This window comes from Meleagris gallopavo, chromosome 8, assembly GCF_905368555.1.
Source record: "Meleagris gallopavo chromosome 8, MGAL_WU_HG_1.1, whole genome shotgun sequence".
Classification (NCBI taxonomy): domain Eukaryota; kingdom Metazoa; phylum Chordata; class Aves; order Galliformes; family Phasianidae; genus Meleagris; species Meleagris gallopavo.
Window position 1 is genome coordinate 29,510,627 of NC_139411.1, and position 27,040 is coordinate 29,537,666.

A 27,040-nucleotide genomic window follows, 5' to 3' on the forward strand; every position below is an offset into this window, starting at 1 on the left:
TCTTTTCCTTATCCAATCTGCATACCCCTCACCACTTATAAACACTTCATTTGGTTTACCTAATGGCCAGCAAAGTTAATATTAAGCCTTTAAGGTTCATTCAGCTTCTCCAGATACAGTCTATTCTGTCTGAAAAATGTGTCCACATGGGAAAAAGAAATCAAGTTTTTTCAGCTGTCTGAAACACTGCCTTGCAAGATATCAAAGCTGTCTGCAGGAGGCAACTTTTACACAAAACAACATATTAAAATAGATCTTCAGTGGGTCCAGGCTCTTACGCTCCCAAAGCATGCATTGTAAACCTGGCCTATCTAAACACTGGTGTTTATCTAGACCAGAGAGATGAAGTTCCTCTCTCTTTCTATTGCGGAGGGTGACTTTAAGTGACTCATTTCTTAGATGACTAAAGTGCAGTGAGGGGAATTCCACTTTAAGTGCAATACAGAGTGCCTTAAATGACATTGTATAGCAAATCCACACTGATTTCTGTGGGCAGTTTCTCAACAGTTCAGGATAGCTTTGCTTGATTGTCCTTCACAGCTGTTCAGTGCACCCATTGTAACTTGCAGGAATTTTTCTGATTGTTTCAGCTTTGGCCTCCTGAATCTAAAAGCAAAATGAGTCAACTAATGTCTTTTGGGCTTAAGATTTATTGAGCTAAACTCAGAAGTGGTAGCAGGCACTGTAGACTTGACCTCAACAAGGAAGAGAATGAAGAAGCATATGATCAAAAAATGTTAAACATATCTTCTTACTCATCTGCTTCCCTAACAGCAGGAAATTAGGATTCTGGAAAAACAGCCTCTTCAGCTAGAAACTTAATCAACTGAATAGCCGTACAAGAATGGGCCAAGCAAATTCAAATGAAATGCTTGAGACTGACCTCTTTGGCTGGTATAATGCAATTGGATGAATTGCTAGGCTAATGATTTTCCATTATTTTAACTTAGAATCAAGAACTAGAGCACTACCAAAAGGAATGTTTTAAATTTCACAGAAAGTAATGTATTTAAATTCATTACAATATCTGTATACAAGCATAAAGAGTAGGAAAATAATTATTAAGGAAAGTCTTTTCACTACAGGTGGATTGTAAAATAACCAACACATTCAAGTTGTGGAAATGTGTCACTTCAAACTATTCCATTTTGTTGTTGTTGTTGTTTTTCAGTACTACAGCTATACTTAGAAACCTCATTTAACTCACATGCTAAGCCTCAGTTTGTATGTTAATTTATTATTATTTAGTCAAGCTTGTGTCAAACCTAAGTTAAAATTTAAGCATATAGCAAGATTATTGTCCTTCCACAGATATTGTTCGTCCCACAAGCAAAGCAGAAAAAGAGTGGAAAATGCCACTGCAAACAGTGTGTCATCTCCTACAATAAATGTCTCCCCTCTCAATTCTTTGCTGAAGGCAATTACGATATGATTGTTAATGGATTGGGTGACACAGGTGATTAGGGAATGACCTGTTTCCAGCAGTGCTTAATAGTGATCCTGCTTGCTTTCATGCTCAGGGACATGATTTAGTGGAGGGTCGTTAGGGTAGTATGCTTAGGTTGATGTTGGACTTGATGATCGTTAAGGTCTTTTCAAACCTGAGTGATTCTATGATTCTATGTTTCCAGTCTTTCTGTGAGTAGCCCACTATTTCCTCATATTTACTTACTTCACTTTCTAATCTTTTCCAAGGCCTTCCAAAACTCTCTGTTGGATTTTAGTTTCTCCAGATATTTCCACAGTATTTTGACCTCATATGTAAAAAGATGAAAGCACAGTCTGCAAAATCCCCACTGAAAATGATAAAGCAATACAGGCTTAAGTGCAACCTGGATCAGCCTTTCATGCATGAGTTACCTTTGTTCAAAGCAAACAGCTCATGGACTTCAGTGCGAGAATGGCTTGCAAGGCAAGGGTTACTGATGTTTCAGAGAAGTGAATTCAAGAGGCATCTGTTTGTTTTCCTGCAAGAAAGCCATTCAATAATGTTGAGGTTGTAAATGTATGTTTATAGTTTCAGAGATTTTTTTTTTTTAATGGTACAAATGACATTCGGTTTACTAGAGAAAGCCAAGCTGAGACTATTGCAACATAAGATTAATTGCTAATTTTTAGGCTATCCATGAGTGAGGGAGGACATTAAAAGGTAGAAAGGTTCTGATACGAGGCTGGAGGCTGGATGCTATCCAAACACATTAAGCGCACATGGCCAGAGAAGAAACCTGAGAACAGAAGCTGCCAAAATTGCCCTGTCATCTTTGTATCTTTGTTGCCACTAATGTGGAGAATACTGTTTGTTTCCAAAAATATGATCAAACATCTGGCTGTAGAAATGCAGTGGTTCAGTTGAGGTTGCTAAAAAAAGGTTACCTTCTGAACCAGTGACACTTCCAAGGATTGCGTGAGTAGCCTAACTTTGGTTAGAATTAATCTTCTTTCTGCTCTTAAACTACTCATCCTACTGACAGCTACTGACACTGAGTAGTTCATCTGTTTTTACACTTTAATCAGTTTGTAAAATGCTTTCAAAGGGGAAAAAGGCAAAAACAAGTCAAACACATTCCCTTCCCCTTTATGTCTACGAAAACAATTTCAGCTGGCTAGTTTATGAGCACCTCTAAAGCTATAAACCTTTGTGTCTACACAAAGAAGGGAAAGTTCTTTTAGCGGTGAAGAATCCTCTGTAAGAAGGTTTCCAAAGATTTATTGAAACACTGTGTGTGGAGAAGCAATAGTGTTTAAAGATACTGAAAAATGTCTTGTTACATACTTGTTGTGGAGCCCAGTTCTTCACTAATTGAAGTCAAAAGTAGAGCTTCTGTGGTGAATGTTCTCAATTTATGTTCTCAATCTAAGCTGTACCAGAAACCCCATGGCTGGTGAGGTTTGCAGTGAGTGGTTCTATTTATCTGAAGTCTGATTCACAGGACTTGCAAAAAAAGCTGATGAGACAACTAAATTTTGTCTCCTGAGACATTCCATTATTTCAAAATTACTTTCTATGGAGCTTTGAAAGATTTCCTCTGGTCACCTACAGGAGCCAGGAGGAAATTTCTCCTTGATCCAGGCAATCTTTTCCCTTCTTTTGTTGCACTGTAATTAATGTGGTTATGCTTTGAGATTTCTACGAACTAAATAATTTAACATTCCAGTGAAACCACACTTTAGATTGAAAGTTTTTATTTGGGAAACATTTTTACTCACACTATTTGCATTGCAGTTGTTACCATCAAGAGCAGAAATATGGTTTCTAGAAAGGAGCATTTCAATTGTCACAACTACAGAATGGTCTACTGAGAATGACATGACAAGGTCCAGTCAGATAGCAGAGCCTGCTGGTGATTAACAGGAGAGCATGAAAAATGCTTTTTATGCTTTCCATGCCCTAGTCAGAAGAGACACCACAGTGTCTGCTAAGTTGTCCAAGGAATGATACAGTTCAGAGACTGCACCTTGTTCCCAGTCGCCAGAAAGGAAAGGTGCTAGAAACGCAAAGAAGAAACTTCTTTCCCTACCCACAGGTTTGCTGAAGCCTGACAGGCAGCCCAGTGAGTCTGGAGCAAGCAAGTCAGCCTGAAGCTAAATCATATCTATTATAATATATAAGTTCATAAACTGAGGTTGTTAGCATTTTGTGATGGATTAGTACAACCCCTCCCAACAGAAAAACATGTTCAGCTGTTTGCTGAGGGCTCTATTGTCTTCCTTCACTTGTTGTATTTTTCTGTGTCAACAAATCTTCTGATAATTTAGTAGAATTTGAGGGAAAACAGATTCATCATGGCTCCAGATCGGTTTGCAGCTACAAAACAAACTCCACAGTTAATAGGCACTGCTGATTTGCTTCATTTAGCTACCAGCAAGTGATCTTGCTCTCAGTACTGAAACTGCTATTTGTTTCAGAGACACAAGACCATGCTGTTTTTCATAAGAATGGGTCAATGATCCGCTTTTGTAATCTTGGGTAAGATATTTAACATCTTTCCATCCCCAGGGCTAGTGCTACTGGTTTGCACTGGAAGGTTTAGCTCTCACGATGTGTATGCATTGCAGTATGTCCCCCCTGATTCTCAGGTAATGTCTGCACACTGTATTAGTAGATGAATTGCTGCTAATAATACAACTGCTCTCCATGTTCCCCGATAGGCCTCACTGCCAATTCCTACATCTGTCATCTCAAAGAAAATATTCTGGAATTATGGAGCCTTGTGCTTTACTGGTTTGCCTCATACAGACCCAGATGACTTTGTGGTAGGACAAAAAATAAAAAGAAAATGCAGAAGTTGATTACTTAAAACGTTGCAGCTGCTCCTGATGTAGAATTGGCTGTTTACAACAAATACTGCTAAATCTGAGCAGATCAGACACAGAGCAAGAAAAAAGTATGTTCCAACATTTTTGGGCTTAACACCAAAAGGAGTCAGGAGGCTGTGACAGTGGTGGCAACCTTTGCCTCACCAGGTTGAAATGCATGCTTAACCTGGACTTCCTAAAATCGAACTGCCACCAAGACTGTCTGTTCTATCTCCTCTCTCACTACTTTCCTCTGTGTTTCTCCCTGTCAGTTCTTTCATAGTTCTCCTCCATCATTTGCCACTGCTTCTAAACTGTTCACCAGGCTATGGCACAGGCTGAGCCTTGGTCAGCCTTGGTCAGGCCCTGCTCTGAATAGGAGAGGTATCCCCATCGTGGGACAGGCCATGCCCACACTATGCTCTGTGTTGGCATCTTCCTGCCATGCAGGTAGCTGTGCAGGCCCTGAGGAAGATGCCAAGAGCCAGTTCTTGGGGTGAATCTCTGGTCACAGCTAGCAGATGAGCACAAGAAGCACAAAGAGGCACAACCTGATGTTCTCTGTTTGGCCTTCTATGACTTTTCCCCTTTGAAAACATGTATAACTTGAGCATACAGACTTTGCCGTTCCCAGTTGCCAAGATGACTTACATATATCCAACTAGGCTTCTTTCTTCTAGTAGCCAGTTTAATTACAGTCCTCCTTATGACTCCTTATGAGTGTTGGTCTCAGAGTCACCAGAGATAGTCACACTACTGCTACTGCCCCACTAATGTCTCCCCCTGCTACATGGGCTTTTCTTTGTAGAAGGATGTGATGTACCAGAGCAACAGCAAAAATGGCACTGCATGTGACACAGTATGTGACACAAACTGTTGCCCTCTGTTGTCGGTCTCTTGGGTTACAGCTATGTGACAGCAAATTAAATGCAGCGTCACAACAACTGGATGGAACCATTGTTTCCAGGTCTCTGTGGATGAACTCTTCTCATCACATCAGTCGCCATCTCACAGTAAAGTTCATCTTAGCCTGCTTCTTCCGTAGTTTTGAGTTCTTTACTAGCAGCAAATCTATGTGGAGAGTTGCAAATAGATCATATGTAGAAAACGGCTGTCAAAATCTGAAAATACACATATCATTAAGACGGATGTGCTTGGAACCAAAGACAGCTCAAGAAAAGTTATGGCTTGAACTTTTGTCCGCTGAATGAAACATTTTTAATTGTTTTAAGCTAGTTTGTTGTGGAATGTTTTCATAACCTGAGACATAACATATGCTGCACATTATTTGTTTTGTGCAAGTGACTTTTAAAGTAACTCTTAAAATTTCAATATCATGGCTGCAGGTCTGAAACTTGCCAGGAGAGCAGTTATAATCATAAAGTTTGTAAGAAGTCTATTCGTTCTAAGAAGTGTGATATCTTTCTGGTCCGTATCATTGTTATGAACAATCGTGCTTCAAGATACTGTGATGACTCATCCACTCGCAAGAGTTGCTATGAAAAGACAAAGCTGTATTTCTAGGTTTCTATTCCTTTTTGACTAATTGCAAAAGCTACAAATGAACTGATTTGAAGACTCTTAGCATTTATGGTTTTCATTTATCTCAGTAAGACTTCTTTGATTTCAGTCATGGATGAATATGATCAACACATCAGCAAAACAGAATTTTTCACCATCCTGTTCTTCAAAATACTGTGAGATTGCCAGCTATCTGACGTGGACTTAATTGTGCAACAAAGTTGTAAAGTTTTGAGGTTCTTAGAAGAAAGACACTGTGTAAGGATAAAGTATTACCAATATTTCTATGGACTGATGACCCACTCTGTTTGTTGCAAAGTCAGTCTGACAAAAGTCAACGCCATCCCTTCTTCTGATCTGAATATTTAGCTGAAATTCATGGTTCTGAAAGCTATTTCTTTTTGTTGGAGACAGTGGTGACTGAATATCTTTGAAGCAAGGCTGTTCATTTGCAAAGAAGATACTTACTCCTAAGGAGAAATCAAATAATTAGGCAGAATTTCTTTGCTCGGAGCTGCAGGTTTCTTTTGGTGAGCACTCAGCATAAAAGCATCCTTCAATAAGTGTTTTCAGGGCCATGGCATGCACCAGTGTTTTTTAGAGCAGAATTTTGCAGAATCTTGCTACAGAGGTCTGGAAGGAGGCTCCAGAGCCTCTTACACTGAGAACATATTAAATACACTGAGATCCTCAATAGATGCCTTTCTGCTTTCTACATTCACGCCTCTGAGAGCAGTTTGCACAGTATTTGTATGCATCTTCTTGTGGTAACCCACGTGGGAAATCAGAAAAAAATCTTCACATCCAATTAAGTGGATTTTTTTCAAATTGTTTCCTTGGTGTAGACCAGAGTATGCAGAATAATTTATTTCCTGTTCTCTTTATTAAAAACATTTATACATTTAAATACCTTTTCCATGTTTCTCTCTTACTTATCTAGACTAAACAAATCTAGTTCTTCAATAGCATTTAGCATTTTCTTCCAGGGATGTTTCTCAACTCTCAGGAGAGTCTTGCTCTGGTCAGCTCTCTCTAGCTTTCTCAAACCATGGTGACCCAAAGTGGGGGTCAGGTTCCCCATGTCATTTGGGCACTTTGTCTGCAGAAACAGAAGTTTTACAGACAATAAACCAAATCTGCACACATACTTGGGTGGGTTTGTGTCACCATGCATCTGTTCTGGGCCACATGCAGTTATTGGAAATCATTGGAGACAGCTGCTGCTCACCCACCCTGCTTTCAGAAAGGCAAACCCCAGCTGATTGACTTACCAAGAAAATGCTGCTACTCATTTGAGTTGCAAATCTCTGCTATTTGTTTGCCTGTTTTCACTTCCACGGATTTTGGGACAACTCTTGTAGCCTTAACTTCTGTACCAGTCTCACCTATTTTAAAGATTTGGCAGTTCTGTCTGGGAAGAAGTATGACAAATTACATGTTCTGAGGAAAAAGTAAAATTAAAAGCAGCAGTCTCCTGAATGCCTTCTGCGCTGTTTCAGCTTGTTTTACAATGACCTTGCTTAGCTGGTACAAAGGCTGGGTGCCTTTCCCACTGTTACAGGGGTAACACCATCAGAGAAGTGCTGTAAGTTCCACGTCAACTGTGTAGGCATGATCTTATGAGGAGGCTTATTTGTTTTCTGTCCTGTTGACTGAAGGTCAACAATGTTGTGTCTTGAAAGGCTGAATGAAGCTGCCTGTGGCAAAACTTGCAGTCTGTCAGAAGAGTTTACATTTTAAAGTAGCTTGGTACAACATGATGCTTAAAATAACAGATAATAGGGAGTTACACAGCCTGGAAGCTTTCATGTGAGTCTAAATCAGACTTTGCTTCTTTTTGGTACTTTGGTGAGGTGCTGAGGGCTGTGATAGGGAAGGTGTAGCACACATAGAGCTGCATGGCATGGTTCTCCTCGCGTTCAGGCAGTCAGGGACAAACAATAGCAGTACAGCAAAGACAGACTGTACTGTCATGGTAGTGCCCTCTGCACCCACCAGAACTCATATTTATGGGTGACATTTATAGTAGATAAGGCATACAGCTTCAATCCTAGCTGCCTGGTATTATCAGTCATTGCATCCCAGTGGAGAGGAATGGGGAGAAGCTGAAATGAAACTCTTAGTAAAACATGAAAACTGTCTTGCAAGTCTGATTTGGAAGAAACTCCAAGTTTTGTTGATACAACAATAACTAACCTTGAACAAATGTGTGACATTTCAGCTGTTCTCAAGCCATTACTGGAGCTGGAAGAGCAGCTACGAGGCTGTTTTTTGTCTTTTAAATTAGAAAAAAAAAACTAGAAATGCATATTTTTCTCAGTATGTTACTGGCACTCAAATGTAGCTGTGTGTCCATTTCCTGTTTTCCAGATAAACACTAATGTGCTAGTTGCATTTTTTCTTAAAAATTAAAGGAGGGCATCATAAAACTAAGCTGTTACTTTGTCACCAAAATATACATAAGGTTTTTATTTTCTGAATATAAATATGAAGATAAAAGAGATAGGAGATTTTGGTCAAAACCTGGTGAACTTTTGGACTTTAATTGGACTATCTGCTTAAAAAAAAAAAAGTAATCTGATGAGAGAAATTGTTAGTGAATCAGTCTAAGCACTTCTGGCACTACCAGAATCTTGTGCCATGAATCTGGGTTCAGTTCCATTAGCTAGTTCCATTAGTTAGTTCCCTAGCGTTAATTTGATTGGCATATGAGTTACATTATTGTGAGGTCAAAATCAATTTATTTACCTTTGAGAAACAGGATAGTCGTTACAGAAAATACAGAATTGTATTTGTTAAAACCACTCTATGCTTTGTTTTGAATACAAGGGAATGTAACAGGTTTTGAAGAGTTAGCAGAATCTCTCTTCTCCCATGCTCAGAAGGCATGGACTCCATCATGGTGTGTGGGTCTCCCAGCTGCTGCAGGATATTTAATGTGCTCAGAAAGTTGTTTGTTCCGCAGTGAAAGCCAAGTTTGCTTTTACAGTCAGTACTATAATGCAGTGAGAGAGTTAATAACCATTTCATTAGCGCTGCAGAAAGCTTTTGCACTTCTCCAGGGAAGAAACACTTTTTCTTCTGTGAGTGGCTGAAGTGTTACCGTTGGAATTTTTCACTCTTGGGTCCAAATGCTTGCTTACATTCGTAACCTGTGCACCCCAGTTGGTCTCCAGAGAAGCAAAAGTAGATTGACAAGCTGGATTTGGGTTTGCAATTGTTTCTGGTTTTGTTTAAGATTCGAAGGCTGCTGATACGCACAATACTCAAACAAGGAAAATTATTTGATGGGAGCAGTGGGAACTATGAAGTCTTAAGGAAAACCTTAGAAGGGGTCATACACAGACTCCCTAGGAGTGTGCGGGGTTGGGCAAGGCCAGGTACCTCATCCTGTATGAGACAAAAAAAGTGTTTTCTGCTACAGAAAGTGAAGTGATTTAGTACAGTGTTTGCTCTACGCTGTAATGCTCTAGTCCATGTATAGAATGGCAGTGTATTTGTGAGTCTTTACTTGATATTGTTAGCTTGCTTGTGCTTTGTTCAGAGGATGCAGAGACTCAAAGGTCAATGATGGGTGGTTCTGACAAACCAAGTGGTGACTCTGTCTTCCACAAATCACAGAACAATAGGGATTGGAAGGGGTCTCTGGAGATCTTCTAGTCCAAGCCCTTGCTAAAGCAAGCTCTTCCATTTGAGTTTTTTCACGAGCTCCTTGCTTACCCATATGGGTCTCCTGCCACCTTTGCCTGATTTCTTACTCTTAGGGATGCACCAATCTTGAGCTTGGAAAAAGTGGTGCTTAAATGTCAACCAACTCTCCTGTGCCACCAATGCTTTAACCCATGGGATATGTCCAAGTAAGTCCTTGAAAAGATCAAAGTTGGCTCTCCTGAAGCCCAGGGTTGCAGTTGTACTTATTACCTCATTTGTAGAGAGAGGAATCACAGTTCATGCCTTTTTAAAGTACTTCCCACATTGTCTTACAGTTGTTGTTTTTTTTTTCATTCATTCTTCACCCCTTTATAAGAATTTCATTTCAACATTATGAAAAAGACTTATTAGTTTATGTTTATAATTTTTTTTTCAAATGTTCTTTGATCTAAGACAAAATTTGATTGAATTATTGCTGTGGCTTAGGCAGCAGAGAGGATACAGACATATGGAAGAGGGGAAGAGGCATGCAGAATTTCCAAATCTGTTTAACCACAGTAAGGACCTTTTATTTGTAATTTGGAACTAGAGTAAACAAGATCTTTTTCAAAGCTCTAAGGATTTTAGGAGATGGCAATGTAAGCAAGCAACTGTACAGTAAATTTGTGTGCAGTTTTCAACACCACTACCAAGGCATATTTCTTCCCAGTAAAGATACTGAGAAATGAGGTTGACTAGCATTTGTAAGAATCAAGTCACTTGGTCTAAATGTCTTGTTATTTTAATTTAGAGCTTTGTTTAGCAGGTTTAATACATAGCTTTTGGTTCCCATTTTGGTCTATAAATCTACAGCAAATGCTAGATTTTACTGGCAGTAATTTCATCTAGAAACCTTAGTGTCATTTTTTTCTGATTCACATCAGAAAATATACTCCTGATCCACAGCAGCACAAAGACTATGGAGCTCAGCAGTGTTTCTGTACCCCATAAATCAGAGATGTTCAGGATAGCCACATGTCAGAGCCACATGAGCAGAGGCTCATGCAGCCACACATAGCTCTGGGTTGCCTTTGAGCCTGTATAGCACACCCCATTAACTGTGCAATCTGGAAAATAAGGGGTGTTAATCCATGGCTCCTAAACAAAATTAGCTGAAATGCTGCTGGTCATTGGGCTTTAGTTCCTATCTGAATATTCCTTAAAAAGCCTTTTTCTTTGTTTTTGTTTTTACTTTCCTGCATTTTTTCTCCATGTTTTCAATTCAGAAGCTGTAGGTCTGGAAAAAGGAGGATTGGGTTTTATTTCTGTTTTATTCACTGCTTTACTCTCTTGCCTCTCGTTACTCCCTTACTCACAGTACACTTACGGTTAGGAATTTCGGTAAGTTATCCAGTGTCCTGAAATCGCTCCACACTTCCCAGCCCCAGAATATGGGGGCTCATCTACTTCCCAAGAAACTGTGAGACTCCTTAATAATTAGCAAGGTACTTTGTGATTAAAAGTGGATGTTCCCTAGATATCTTTCGTTGATTAAATGGAGGAACATATGGTGGAAATAAGGAAATTTTTGAGCGAGGTCAGTGATATCCAACATGCTTTGCAGATTGTCTTTCAAGGCTAAATAGTGGAACTGCATTATACAACATGCACAGACAGTTCTGTACACCATGGTCCCCTTTAAAAACATTCAAGTAGAAAAAACTTAGTTTTTCATGACACAACCAGGCTCAAATTCACTTTTAAGAAAGTGGATGGAAAAGATAAAAGACTTTAATTCAGCTTTCACCATGGTAGAGATTTTATCCAGTTCTACCTCTGCCCTTCTTCTGTCCTCATTCCCAGTGTTTTTGAACTCTGCCTGCAATGCATTTCAGTGCTTGCCAAGATACCTCTAACTAAGGGTGAGTTAATGAGAACATCTGGCCAGGAATGAGTGATGATGCTCTATGACCCACCCACTGAGCACATCTGGTAGTCATGGCCATGGATGGGGAACCTTACCAAGCTCTACATCTTCTGCAGGAGGGGTTTTTGTCATCTGTGGCTGGGTAAATTGAAAATTCCCAAATCCTATTGGTTATAGAAAGGGGCTTTCATGTGAATGTGAAAATGTCTATTAATAGTTGTACACACACACGTACATGCATTTACACTTTTTTATATAATTACAGTATACTTTTAATGAGTAAGAATGTGGGCTGCCTAAAAACTGTCTTTATAGATAATTAGTCCCAAAGGTCTTAAACTGGTTAACCATCAAGGCATACTGCAAAAGACCTCTCTTTGGTAAGAGGTTTTTGAAGGAGCTGAATGTACAATCTCTCTGAAGGGAGGAGAGGGTGAAAAGAGTTTATGTGCTTGGTTGACATAGCTCCTTTTTGATATGATTATTTTAAAACTGACAGATTATTTTTGTCCTTCTAATGATGAATTAAAGCATCCAGACACTTCTGCATGCATCTTGCTATATTATTGATATAAAAATCAATATATACAAATGCTCTGCTCCTGTTTTTCTTTGAAATCTTGCTAGTTTAAAAAAAAAAAAAAAAAGATGGATTTTTCAGACAGCACAATGAATCATCAGTGAAGTGAAAACACTGGGCAAATTCTCTTTTGTTTAAGAGAATGGCCTGTACACAGTTCAGGCCAGCACATTTTTCATGGGATGCAAGGGAGCAGTTCAAAGAATTGGCAAGGAGTGGGTCCTGCATATTCATGAGGCTGGGCAAGGAGGTGAAGGTACAGAAGAAGGCAGAAAAGCAATGTGAGGATAGAGTGGAATGTGGAGTGAGTTACCACGGTATCCTATTTTACTGCTGTTTGACGTAAAGCTCCTTTGCTTTTACACAACCACTGGAATTGAATTGAAGCAGTGCAGGGAATAAATAATGAATGTGTCTTTTACATGCTAACAGAGGAGAATCTGCACCTCATCACAGAGATAATATGCCCCTCTGTTCTCTCCCCAGTCTCCAGCCTACGTTCCAGAAGTCAGTCAAGATCTTATCCAACAGACAGAGGAAAAACTCGAAAACAGTCCCTGCAAAGAACTATTCTCTCACTGTACAAAGTAAGTATAACTTGATATCCAAAGACCACACGGCTGCAGTCAGCAGCTTGCAAAGAATGTCAGGTAAAGAGAGAAATTTTGATTTGAAATCAGGCCATGTACCTTCAGTTTACATTCATAATCTTAGAGGCATAACTGACAAGCAGTGAAGTCATTTCATCCCCACAAAATATAATAAATATTTCCATGCCATTATATACACTACACACAAGCACTTAGTGTTTTAGGTATTTGACAGAGCATTCTAGCCAAGTGAACCAGCCATGGATTTCATGCTGCGTGAAAAGAGCTACAATGCTTATATATCCAAAGAAAACATCTCTGTTTCAAAGTGAATAAAAATTAAGTGGCTATACAGTCCATTTAGACAGAGGAATGTGCAAACTTGCCCTGCATGGCTTTTCCAGAAAATCTTCAGCAGCAGAATGGGGCTTTTTTAAAGCTTTCTGTCTGTCTGTGGAGTTCAAATGAACGTGCATTATTTCATCTTTTGTCTGGGAAAAGGCTTATCAGGTTTTGTAGTGGCGAGGAATTTGCACTATTATGTTCTAAAGCTCCAGGTATGCAGTCTGCATTTGCAAATACTGACCTGAGTATGTTCAGAGCAGGATCGTACACCAATAGAAATATGAAAAGGAGGGATCATCACAAGCTGGCCCGTGTGGTTTCTGGCTGAGCACAGTTTGTTTTCCCTGGATGATGTAATGGGGATTTGTAAAATTCGCTCTGCTGTCATTCATTGTTTTGACTCATTTCATTGACCTTTTCTGTTTCCAGTTATTCTTTGTACTGGTAGGAGATGTGGGTTATTTCTGGCCTTCTCTTATAACATAACTAGTTTACTTGCATTGGCCCAGTGTCCATGTTGAGATGCTAGCATAACTTACACCAGTTGTGTGTGCCAGTCACAATGACAAAGGCAGAGCTGTGCTTGACATAGAAAACCCTGATGTCCGTTTCCATTTCTGAAATCGATTTGAAAGCTGACAGTTTACTGTAAAATGCACTTTGTTGTTGCCAAAGAGGGGAGCTAAAAGCAAACAAGTGCTGAAAAGCAGCTATTGTTCTCTGAAATACGTGAAGTTTTTAATTAACTGAATGAAATGGGCTAACATTGAGCTCTACTTCATTCGGGCTCTTATTCACAGACAGCCATCCCTTCTTCTGAAGCAAAACTGATAAATTAGCCAGCTTAGAGACTTTGTACATAAATATGCTGATTGTTTTAAGTGGACTGAAATGAGCTCAAAAGGAAGTCTTAAAAATTTGCTGCTGGCATTTACTAAACGTACAGAATAATGTTAATTTTGGAAGTGCTCACAGTTCAGACTGAAAAAGGGAGCATGCACACAAACATGAAACTTAGTCCTGTTGGAGCAGGAATGGGGATGAATTTCAGACAAGTTGTTCTAGATAAGATCACACAGAAGAAATGTGTGTATAGCTGTATGTACTGTTTCAATCTTCAGTATTTTGACTTTTTTATCCTGCCTTCCCCCAATTTCTCCAATAATTTTCAATTTGAATTTGAAAATTTGTTAAAGCTCATTAAGGCATCTTTTTTTGTTTTTATTTGTAAACTTGAATTTTCATAAAAAATTCAAACAGCTGAGAAATTCCAAAAACGGAGGAATAGCAGTTCATAAATGGAAGGGATCTGAGCTGAGGAGATGCATTATTCCTCCCGAATTGTTTGCTCATGTCTAGAACCACTTGAGGATGAGCCACAGTTATTGATTTGCAAACCAGAGTAGTTCTTCAGAGAGAATTTCATCCTCCAGCAAAAGCTAGAGAAGTGTCTATACACACTTATGTATCGGCACCACTGCCAGCAGAGGCAGATGTAGTAGCCTCAGTAATCCAAGAACCAAAACCGCCAGGTCAGCATCCTCCAGTGAGCAGCATGACAGCCTCAGCAGCTCTCTCAGCTCAGCCTCAGTTTTCTTAGCTCTAAACCTTTGGCCTTCCTTAGGGAATGTCTGTTGGTCTTTGGCTGCTTGTGGCCTGTCATAAGTAACATATTTATTGGTAACATTTGCAGACTGTCCTTTCCATAAAGACTCTGCTGTCATAATGCGAGGACCCAATTCTTATTATTGATCCAGAAACAAATTCAGATCCCTATTCAGACTCTCTTTCCTCTGTTTTACTCTATGAGGCGCATTGCTACTAGGAAGAAGTCTTTGACTTCAGTTATCAGTTCTTTTGTATAGCAGGAGTTGAGACAGATTTAATTTTTTGCTCAAAATAATGCCCCTAATGTTCTCTTTTGAACAAAAATGGGCTTCATCCAGAAATTTTCAACCCAGATGTAAATACCTCCCAAAGTTTAGGAGCTCTTCTGCTTTGGTTGTTGTATTAAGACGGTCTTAGTCTACTAAGAAAAGCAAATATACTTGTTGTTTAGTGTCTAACAGCCTTTGTAAAAATCCATTTAAGCCAGTGGGAGAATCCTTGTTAATTTTCAGCAAGCATAACAAGTACATTATTACTAGGCAGTTGGTATTAGGTCTTCTGTTATGAAACACAGTAAGCATATCACTTTGTTCCTAGGTTGAAACCATGAATAAAATAAAGTAGCAATTAAGTAGATGTCAAATGTCCTTATCATTCAAGAAGTCTGGATTTTCTCCTCTTGTTTCATTTATCTTTTGCTCCAAGTTCAGGATTTTAAAATACTTATATATCCTTTTCATCTGAGATAGATCTGTCCTTGATCACCTCAGTGGGGAACCATTCCAAGAATACATGAACAGCATGTACTTCGACAGGTTTCTCCAGTGGAAGTGGTTGGAAAGGTAAGTATCACAATTTATTTTTTTTAAATAAAAATGAATACAAAATATTTATTTCAATTTCCATGGAAAGCCTGTAGAATATAATCTCAATCTAACATCTGAGATGGTACTGGTTTACTCCTTTTGCTTTCGAGGTAAATAGTTTGGCCTTCCTTCAGCATTACTAGGTCTCCTCCCAATATCTGCCATTTATGGCCTTCTCTGTGCAGCAATTCTCTACTTCTTTCCACTGTTGTCATTTGAAAATATTCATCAAGACTCATTCCCCATTTCTCTGAGCTATACTCCAGGGAAATTCTCCCAGAGAGGTCCAGGAAGGCTTTTCTAATTTTAGCATTTGCTTGCAGCTGTTCATTGTTAGAAGGTTCAAGATGAAATAATGGTTTAGCCACAGGAAGATGCCACATAGAAAAGTCATTGTTATGCTGGCTTTGGATTCAATTTAAACACAAACTGTGTCTCAAGATGTGATCATCCAACAAGCACAACTTGTGTCTGGGTTATGTATAATCCCTGATCCTTGAGGTCCCTTCCAACCCTCGCCATTCTATGATTCTCCTGGAAGCAGCTTGGGCACCTTCTTTGCCCAGCATGCTTGTGCATGCTTGGTGAATAGGACAAAACTTATAGCCCATAAAAATAGGAATCCAAGTCTCCTCAGTGATCCAAGAAACCTCTGTGGCCAATTTCATTGTGGGCCCTGTCAGAGTGAGCTATTTGGGGCACAGCAAAAGGGCACATTGCGCTTGTTTATGACCTACCCTCATGCATCTATACTGCTAAATGTAAGCTACACATCCAATCTCTGGCTTTTACATTTGCAAACACTGTGCCCAAGAAAGACTGAAACAGATGCTGCTTGCTAGGGAAGCAAATAAGAAAAGAGAAATCCCTCCCAGAACACCAGGGAGCCTGTTTTGGCTTCTAAAGCTACAGTGTTCTGCCATTTAATGGTATTAAGTATGATAGGCATATTAGGTATGTTTAAAATATGTTCAACATTTGTTGTCTTTCTGCTCAGCTGAATATGGTGACTATTTCTCCAAACCAGTTATCGCAATTATGAAAACACTGTAAAACAGACAAAAATACAGCATGTAGGTCCTCACACCATATTTATTGGCTAGACCTATTTAACAACCAAGCAGCCTTAGTGGGTATTTATTTGCAGGGAAGGGACCTTTGCCTCTTCCATGCTGGAGAGTGCTGTAGCAGATGAACACTGCTGGGTAACAGTGACCTTGAGTTGAGAGAAGCACCAGTTTCCACAAATGGCATTAATTACAGCAGATCAGTTAGGGCCAGACCCTTGAGTGGTGTGTATAAGCGTAAGAGCTCAGGGATTAAAGGAGCTGTGCCAGTAACTCTCCCTGGAAAGTTACAAAGCTGCTGCACAAGAGGGAAGGGAAGTGGTGGGCAGAGGGGACCATGCCAAGACATCCTCCACATGCCATCTCGACTGAATCCAGAATTTACCCTTCCATTTCAGTTGAAAAACATCAGATGATTCATCTCTAGCCATGCTATTTCCTAGCCATTTTCTCATTTAGGATAAGGAATTTTCTCAAATACTTTGAGGATTTTTTTTTTCCATTATCCCAACAAATGTGCGAAGCTATTGGCCGTGCCTATCCAGCTTAAGAAGCCAGGAGAACTGTTTTTTTTAGGATTAGCAAAGAGATGTTAGTGATTGGAATCTGCTGGCTCAAACAGAAAGTCACACAGTCCATTTACTCCAGGGACATCACTGAGCACGTAGTTATCACTGCTAATTGTTGCTTTTAACCCCAATAGCATTCTCTGCAACTTATTAGAAGCCTGAAAATAGCATCTTCTAGTTTTAGCCATTTGCATGCTTTTCTTCACCTACTTATAAAAAACAGTAACAAACATAAATGAAACAATTTGCTTTAATGTTTATTCTTTATTGTCATCGACCCCATCACTGCCACTGCTAGAACAGCCATGTTATTGTGCTCCCTCTGCCGGCTGGCAGCCTGCCAAAGGAAAACAAAGCTCCTATGCGGTTCTGATGAATGTTCATATTCATTGCCAATGTAGTTTTAAAATTTCAGTGATAGACTAGTGGACACAAAATCAGATGTCTCAGAATCCAGAGTACTTTCTCTGTTGCACTGTAAAACTTTGATGATAGCCAATGTGGTGGAAGTAAGATTCAGGGCTGCAGCCCCTTAGGTAGAGTAGAATTTTGTGGGAATCCTGTAAGATCTTGTGGTAGCTGTGTTTGTACAATTACATAACAATGTGTTCTCAGAGAAACTTATTTAACCCTTAATTTGGCCTTTAAATTGCTACTGAATATACACACAATTTAACTCACTAGAGGGAGAAGAAAAAAACTTTCTTGTCAGGTGAATGGTCTCAGCTAATCTGTTTCACATGCCCAAAAGGAAAGAGATGCTTTTCCTCCTTTTTTGCCCAGTGGTGTGGTCCCAAGAGGCAGGTAGTTCCGGTTGGGCCGGAAGGGCTCCCAGCCCTGCTTCCTGCTCCTACCCCTCCTGTGAATGGGATCTGAATCCTCCATTCCAGTTCCCGGGATTGTTTTTTGCTCGTTTCATATTGATTTCCTGTTTTGCTTAAGGTCAAGAAAACATAAGTATTTTCATAGTGATTGAATCTTGGATCTCATTTTCTCAACTTGAAGAACGAGCAAAGCAATTCGATGTTAGCCCAGCACTGCCCTTAAAAAAACATACCATGAGATGATCCGCAGAATTCATGTGTTGTTGCAAGCTCTCATGCCTCGTGTCTGCTTAACAAAGGCCAAAGCTATATAATGGAGATTCAGAACCCTCCTCAGTCCTAAGATGCTAGCTGAAATTATACTGATGACTCACTAATGTGTTGTATTTTATTACAGCTTAATATGTTGGAATTGAAAAGTTCAAGCCATACGTAGCATTGAAGTAATGTAATTACATAATTATATATTATATTATACTATATAATTACCTTGAAATAATTTGATTATATAATATTTATCTATTTTGCTTTTCAAAAGTATGCCCTGAAATAAATAAATCACAGAGAGTGCATTAAACGTAGTGTGTCTTTTTTTTTTTTTTTCCTTCCAGGCAACCAGTAACGAAAAACACGTTTAGGCAGTACAGGGTGCTAGGGAAAGGCGGCTTTGGGGAGGTGAGTGGCTCTGAAAGTTTCTGTTCTGAGTGTTTGCTGCTTCTCAGGCACTGCAGTTATAGCATCTCAATGAGACAGAGGCTGAATTTCATTAAATGCTGATAGTTTTGGTTGACCTCTCCTGACACAGCAATCTCAAAACAACACTCTTGAAAATTATTTTGTATTTGACTGTTGCATTCACATTAGAATTAGGGTCACACCCTTATTTGTATTTTACTAAAGGCTTGAGGTCACTGCCTAGGCAGCAGAGTCCAAGGAGGCCAAGGCAAGCCTTTGCTGAGCAGTTTACCATCTACACAGACAAAAGGAGGTGGGATAGGAAGCAGGAGGAGGAAAGTGAAATAATTAAACCAGTATTACACAGCAGGTTTGGAAACAGCAGTGAGTTCCCCAGCTGCCCCCGCCTAGGCCTTATTCACTGCACCACTGTCTCTAACCTTAAAAGGACTAAATCAGATCAGATCAGATTGTGAGGAGCAAAGTGCAACCTAGAAAAAGTGTTATCTTTAACTTACCCAGCAAATGTTCTCTTTAATTCTCAGGTCTGCGCTTGCCAGGTTCGAGCAACAGGGAAGATGTACGCCTGCAAAAGATTAGAGAAGAAGAGAATAAAAAAGAGGAAAGGCGAATCCATGGCACTAAATGAAAAGCAGATTTTAGAAAAAGTCAATAGTCAGTTTGTAGTGAGTATTGAACTCTCTCTAGCATGGCTCTGTGCTCACCTGCTGAGCACAGTCTCTTGTTGATCTGATGCCTCTTCCAACTCCTTGTACAGAAAAGGTGCTATTTTCTGTAGGGAGCCCATCCTTCCACATTTCACCATGCACACTTCCAGAGTCTCACTTTTATCTGTGATCTGTGGGAAATGCACCAAACAATGTATGTGTTTCTACCTTGTGATGCTCTTTCCAGCCTTGACTTGCATCAGGCTGAGCTATTTTTGTCCTGTGTGATTACCTGAATTCCCAGTGTCTGGGAAAGAGGAGCTTGGAAGAGTCTGAAGGAGATTCAACCCAAGTAAATCAGAAGAGACTAGCTAGTAGCAGCATCCAGCCAGTGACGTGGAGCAGGTCAGCCTGACTTGAGGCTTTCCTGAGTTCGGCCAGTTCTTGTGTCTAAACACCTGCCTTAGATAAAAGAACTGCTGTTGTCTCAGCATCTGTTGTGTTCTTTTTACTTATTTTAGGAAACACTGTGAATACAGCAGATGGAAAGGTAATCATGTTTGCTTACCTCTGGCAGAAGCAAAGACAATGGCACATATTTAAAAGGGATGTGTAGATTTTGGCTTGTTTGATCATTGCTGGGGCACTGCCAAAGACTCACAGGGGTGATGGGGACCTTCCTGCCTCAGTCAGTTTGGCCACCGCAGGACTGGGCCTTCCTGGGAACTTACTGTGTTTGTTTGACAGCTATCCAGCAAAACAGTGCAGCTGGAGCTGGAGCTTCCCTTGACTGTTAAGATTTCTGTTAGAGCATTAAACTACGGGGTTTCTGGTGATGAGTTGGCTGGATTCAACAGATTAATTCATGAAGTCCTAACAGCTAATTTTTCTATACTTTTTAAATATTTGTTTGTTATTACAATAAGGTCCATATCAATTTCAGGAAGCACTTTTTCTAGTGAAAATTGTTAATGAAAACTTAGTGATTTCTTCTTAGCAGATAAATGAACAGCCACAGCTATCTTACAAATGTTTTTTTCTAGGTCAATTTAGCCTATGCCTATGAAACAAAGGATGCACTATGTTTAGTTCTGACCATAATGAATGGAGGTGATCTCAAGTTTCATATCTACAACATGGGAAACCCAGGTTTTGAGGAGGAAAGAGCTTTGTTTTATGCTGCAGAGATTCTTTGTGGTTTAGAAGATCTTCACAGAGAAAACACAGTATACAGGTGAGCGTTTCTTGTAGTCTTAGGAAGACCTTCCCAGGAAGAAAAGAACTGTGCATTCCCCTCTAGCCATTGTAGTGCAACAGAGAAAAGGTACCCCAGTGCTTTGGTGAAATTTCTTAGAGCCATTTACAAATGCAATAATAGTGAATCCATTAACAGTGAAAGCAAGCAGTTCCTTCACTGAATACATCGTGTCTAAATTATACAGATCTAACACAGAACTCCCCAAATCCTACATCAGCATCCACTGAGACCAAACAAAATTATGAAAGTTCTTTTGAAACGATTGAATTAAGGAATTGAGTTTCTAGTTGATATGAGTTCATTCTGTTCAAGTCTCTGTTTTAATCAGTTAGATTATGTTGCATAAGAGCTGTGGTGCATTGGATACGGAAAAAAACACCTCTCCTAAAATGGAGCATCTTAGGACATTTTAGGGTGAAGAGTGACTTCAGAGAGAGTTCTTGTGGCTCCACGCGGATGGTTTTCTTCAGTCAACAGTCAGTGTAGTTGTAAACACCATTTAATGTTTGTATTTGCTATCCTAGCTTGTGAAATCATTAGAGCCAGCATTCACAGCAGAAGAGGTACTGTAAATTGATGAGAGCATCCAAGGACAATGATTAATAGATAATAGTATGGGTTTCGATTTTTTATTTATTTATTTATTTTTAAAGCCATACTTTAAATCACTGATATGCCCATGTATAATAAGCACTGTGCATATGCTTGTATACAGAGAAATTAGAATATTGTTCTTTGGAGGATTTCTCTGAAAAGTTGCCACTCTGTTGCCTTGTTGTGACTCGGATTTTGCTATCTCGCATAAGGAGAGCAGGCATAGATAAAACACTGATTTACATGGCACTGCCCCAGAAGATTTTTTCAAGAAAAAAAATGGAATTAAGTGTTTAAAGTCAATTGACAAAAACAGATCTTAACTGATGTGTCTGGCCTTCTTTTTCTTAAAAATATACCCTACACATTCAGAAAAGTTTTTAGGAAGTGCTATGGATTTTCCTTTAAGAAAAAAAAAAAAAAAAACTTAAATCACATAACATAAGATTTCATCTGATTGATGAAAAGGACAGATAAATTCATAATGTGACTGGTAAAATGCCATGCTAATGCCACTTTCTAATAAACAAAATTATATGTGGTCTACTAAAATACTATGGGCTTTGAGAGAAATGGCATCCTACCTCCTTAAGCAGTTGTTTCACATTGCTCTTAAAAGAGCTGCTAGTTCACACTTTGAATGGCACATTCATTTTGGTGATTAATGATAGATATCTTTGTAGGTGGCATTTTCTGGTAGTATTTCAGAAGCATCTGCAGAGACCCCTAATTTGTAATACTGCAAAGTGTTTTGGGACCTGTGAGAAGTGCTATACAGGTCAAAAAAAATTAGCAACTACATGCTACAGCTTTCTCAAGGTGAATAATTCATAGCAAAACTTATTCCTCAGACTTAATTTGATTTTCTGTGAACAAAATGCTTCTGAGTAAATCACAGCATTCCAAAATAACCTTCCCATCTCCCGGACCAGTGACACACACTGTGGATGTGACCTGAGAGAACAACCAGGCCCTGTTAAAGGATCAGAGTCAGATGAAAAATCAGAATTCCCTTGCCAAATGAGGAGATTACATTACATTTCTCGACTGCATCATGTTAGTAAAGGTCAATGGGTTGACTTTTCATGGAAAGCAGACAAGAAAACCTTCTGGTTCTCCTCGAATTATTTATATATAACTATATATATTATAGCAGTGCCTGCAAGCTACAATCTGCATCAAGATCATATTGTCCTAGCATTATACAAATATACAGCAAAGCCTTGTCCACCATGATTAACTGTTCTGCTCTGCGGGACAGCAGAAACAATACAACCATAGCCTTTCTGCATGGGCACAGTGCCAGCAGTTTTGTTCCACTATGTTTAGGCAAGGCGAGCTGAGGTTTCTGAAGCTGTACCACTGGAAGTGTCCTTACATATAACACGGAGGAGTTTGAATTCTAGAATTTCAGTACAAAAATCACATTCCTCCTTGACGCTTTCAAGAGTTAGCTGTGCTAAGGGAGCTGTCCTTGATCCTGAAGAAATTGAGATCTGAAAACAGAAACAGAAATGACAACTGATGTCTTCGGGAAAGGAAGGATTGCCTTAATTGCCCTAAGTCACAAAGGACTGTAAAGGCTGCACTGCTGTTCTCAGAGTCTTCATGGAGTCTCTTATTTTCTCAATCAAAGAAAACATATTTTCTCAACTAGCATGCAGTGTTCTTTTCATTTAGCTACAGCTTTAGATGGAACTAATAACGGCTGGAGCAAAAGATGACATAACTAATGAAGTCTAAGTTCTTCAAGAAGATAGTTCTGAAGGGTTTCAGAATACATTTTAGAAAATAACTGCGAAATGCCCTTGTCTGTGTTGCTTCAGTACTGGAATACTGCTGATAGGCAGGGAAAGAACCACAGTGATATGTTAAAGAAAATCACAGATTCTCCTCTGAATTCAGCTGCCCTTCACATATTTCAGAATTGTTTACTTGGCAAGTAAGCTTGGTACCACTGGGCACCCAGTGAAATTTATCTTGAGAGGTCAAGAGGGTCTGAAGCTATCAAGAAGAGGAAACTGTTCACAGCATTCTATGTTCTTGCTTGAAAAAATAAATAAAAACAAGATCAGTTTTGAGATGCCACTTTCAGCATTGTCAAAACTATCAAACACCGCTCTCCAACAGAGGAAAACTCAAGGCACTGAAACAGCACAGTTCGAAAGGCAGGGAGGACTCCTGCCCAGCCTCAGTGCATCGCAAGCTCTCGTGTTGTGCGGATTTCTCTTCGCTCTTTGAAAAGAACTGTGTCTTGCTGGGAAGCTAAAAGAATCAAGCTGCTTCACAAATGCAAGGAGGCCTTAAAAAAAAAAGACCAAGCACTTCTTGGATTTGAACCAGACTAACACTGGTAGGAGTCAAACATGTAAAAGACAGGGCATAAAGCTGTGAACTGCAGCAATGTGCTTCTCCTTGATGTACCCAGACGTGCCGATGCCTTCTTGAGGCTCCTCCAGTTCCCAGCTGTGCTTCACCCCTGCCATGCCTGGGTTAGGCAGCAGCTGCTGGATTCCTACTTCAAAAGTGGCCCCTTGCTTCCAGGAGTGGCAGAGATGGAGCATTGCTGGCATGGACAGTGTTTGGAAGTAGTACCAGGTGGAATGGGCTTGATGCAAGCAAACCCTTTGGAAGAATGACTGCCATCTTGATTTGGCTGCATTTGGGATTTTTTTATTTTTTTTTTTCCACAGGAGCAGTAAAAGGCACATCTTTGACATCGGAGTGACCACCTTGCCAGTTTTCATGGCACTGCTCCAAACCACAAAGGCACCAGAGTTTCACAAATGTTTGCAAGAAGAATTTTGATCTGGGCACAGCACTCTCCTCTACCCCTCATTTTCCAAAGTGTCTGAAACTATTATACCTGTGCACAAGTATATGTATGTTCATGTAGTTGGCCTGAATCAGATGCCAGGCACAGAAAATTTAGCCCAACAAATCACTTTTTCCATTTTCTTGAGCAAATAAAGTATTTGAAAATTTTTAATTTTTTAACAAAAAGATTTTATAAAAGGATTTATTACAGAGATTTAACACCACACAGGACTATAAGGCTTGGTTTACAGGCTTTACTGGTCTAGATGGATGACTCCATTATAGTGGCTTGCAAACTAAAAGCTTGGCTTAGTGGAAAAATGTAACTCCAACTTGGAAAAAGACATATGGTTTCAGTCTCTCTGTGAAATGAGTTGAAGAAAGTTGTATTGGTTTCATGAGTTCCTTACTGTTTGAGTTGACACTCAATTGGTTTATTACTAGTCATAAATGTACTCACACACTGTTGTATGCTTATGTTATCAAAACCAGCTTCATCCAAAAAACTGCTATCTTTCATTTTCAGAGATTTGAAGCCAGAAAATATCCTGCTAGATGATTATGGTAAGTATCAGAGGTTTACAAAGATTCTTTCACAAGATTATTTCGTAAAATAGATTAAGTTAGTTTCAGGATACATATTGCACAGAGATAAATAATGCTCTGAAGTAAATAAGAGGCTCAGCATATTCTAATACTGCATATTGGGATGAGCAGAATGCTAGGACTCATGCTGTACAGCAGGGTGTGTTCTAGAGAATGTGACTTTACTGGTGGTGCCTGCCTTTTTTCCATTGTTTTTCCATCCTTATTGTTAGAAGGCTAAACATAACACAAACAACACTGATTTCTAAATCTCTCTTCCCCACTCCATTTCAAAAATACTTTCATCCTTTACTGAGTCAACTCTCATTTTACACAAAGCCAGGTACTCATTTGTTGCTGAGGGCAGTGATAATCAGATCGTATGCTGAATTATGGACCAGATGTAGCCCCTTTAGCCATCAAAGAGTTTCAGAACTATGTCAGCCCATCCATCCACTGTGATCGGTTCAAGACACTTCCCTGCACTGTGCTACCCATTGTCTTCTTCTGGTTTGTTTTAAAGTATATAATGCAATCCACTCTAGTCCATAGCCTCACTGTTAAACTTTCACTGCATTATATCACACTCAGTAATTCCTCTTTTATTTATCAATGAAACTGCTCCAATTCTTGTGTGTTCATTTCCTTAACAGTAAATTGCAAGAGTATTGTAATGACAGCAGTTGTGTTTTTGAGCTAATTTGAAGTCATATTATTATATCTGCTTTTGTGTTGTTTTGTTTTGTTTTTCCCTTACAGGCCATATTAGAATATCGGATTTGGGTCTAGCTGTTAAAATCCCTGAGGGTGAATCGATCCGTGGAAGGGTAGGAACAGTGGGTTATATGGGTAAGTCTTCAGCAGCTCATCTTCTTGACATTTCACTAAGATTACCTGAGCTTTGTAGGCTTAAGAAAAAGAATTTTAAAACATTGCACTCAGCTGAGTCCAGTTCTGTGCAGCAAGCCTCCAAAAATATTCTAGAGGAAATCAGGAGTCGGGAAAAGGCTGGAGCACAGCAGCTCTTAAAGAGACTGATCTATATTCCTAAACCAGCAAGGAAAATAAAGAGAACATACAACAGCAGGGATTCTAATGTTTTTAGCATAGATTTATTTTAGTAGTGGTATGTGCTTAAAAGAAAGAAAATGTTTCTTTCTCATTGCTACTTTGCATAGTAGATAAAATGTTTATGTTTATGATGAAGTTGATAAATTCATGCATCTGTTTTGCTGTTTGGACAGGGGCAGCTACACAAAAGAAGAGTAAAGATTTGTACAATAATTAAAACAAACAAACAAACAAACAAAAAAACACTCTCCCTAATTGAACTTGATCTGTTTTGGGGAATGAATGTAATTGTTTTCATGCATTCTGTGGGTGAGCATACTTTGTGGAATAAAATTTGCATATATTTATTTGACTAAATAGAAACTAACTGATATGAGTCACAGTTATATCAATACTTTAATGAAAGCAAGCATATCAGCTGTCATTTCTAAGTTTTGTTACTTAGTGTGCACACGACTCTGCCTCTGTCTATTTGTAACTACGTACAGAAGGTGAGGACGTCTGCAAGGAAATGACTGTATGCCCAAGACACACTGGATATTTGCAACACAAAAGAAAAGTATTTGATTTTAAAAGGAGGGAACAATAAGTTATAAATTGAGTGAAAAGACAGAATTTGCTTTTGGGTAAATGTCACTGTCATTTACAGGATGCGTGCTTGTATGTCATTTCTTTCTTAAATGGATAAGCCTGGAAGCACTCTTAAGATTCACCCACCCTCCCTTTATTTTTTAAATTGCTTTGGCTTGATAGAAAACTCAGAAGAGAGTGTGAACATGGCATGTGGTGTGACATGTTGAGAAAAGAACACGGCATGTAACATGCTGCATTTTCTGTAATTCAGTCACTAGAAATCATGAGGTATTTTAATATTCTACCTACTGTTCTCTCTTCCTGCCAATATCAAACATTGTCATAAGAGACATCTTTCTCTTCCACAGCCCCAGAAGTGTTGAACAACCAGAGATACACACTCAGCCCTGACTACTGGGGACTGGGCTGTCTCATTTATGAGATGATTGCTGGGCAATCACCATTTCGTGGAAGGAAAGAGAAGGTGAAGAGAGAAGAAGTGGACAGAAGAGTTCTGGAGACTGAGGAGGTGTATTCCCATAAGTTTTCTGAGGAGGCCAAGTCCATCTGTAAAATGGTAAGGGGCTTAAAGGCACAATGTGGCAGCTTCGTTGGGAAGCTGTATCTGACATAGTCTCAGAACTGATGTGGTACTGTAGAGAGCCTGCAGAGGCAAGCAGTAATCAAGCTCATCTGTTGATGGGATGACTGCATTTTTTATTCATTCAAATTGTGTTTATTTGGAATTTCTTCTCCATGAGATTCATCACGGTCATCTTGAGTCCCCTCTAAAGTTTTATGGCCAAGGGAGCGGTATCTATTCTCATGAGGCTTTGAATGTTAGTTTGTAGTGAAGAATGTTTTTCTGTGTTTTATAATATCGCAGAAAAAAATAAAAAGGTCTTGATGATGCAAGACTTTCAGTGTCTTCTGCAAGGAACTGAAAACCCCATGCTTCCATTGTGTTTGGTGGGAG

At 39.3% G+C, this 27,040-nt stretch overlaps 1 protein-coding gene across 4 annotated transcripts in view; it reads left to right on the forward strand.

The window, feature by feature from the left end:
- Positions 1-27,040, forward strand: part of GRK5 (G protein-coupled receptor kinase 5) — a 165,048-nt gene that overhangs the window by 119,630 nt on the left and 18,378 nt on the right. For all 4 annotated transcript variants that reach the window (XR_014884649.1, XR_014884650.1, XR_014884651.1 and 1 more), the window contains exons 5-12: positions 12,441-12,541; positions 15,247-15,339; positions 18,435-18,498; positions 19,044-19,184; positions 20,210-20,400; positions 24,362-24,399; positions 25,180-25,269; positions 26,433-26,641. Coding sequence is in view for 1 of the 4 variants with exons in the window: in XM_085229278.1 (XP_085085404.1) it covers positions 12,441-12,541; positions 15,247-15,339; positions 18,435-18,498; positions 19,044-19,184; positions 20,210-20,400; positions 24,362-24,399; positions 25,180-25,269; positions 26,433-26,641 (927 nt within the window). In the remaining 3 variants the exon portion in view is untranslated. The remainder of the gene's footprint in view (positions 1-12,440; positions 12,542-15,246; positions 15,340-18,434; positions 18,499-19,043; positions 19,185-20,209; positions 20,401-24,361; positions 24,400-25,179; positions 25,270-26,432; positions 26,642-27,040) is intronic.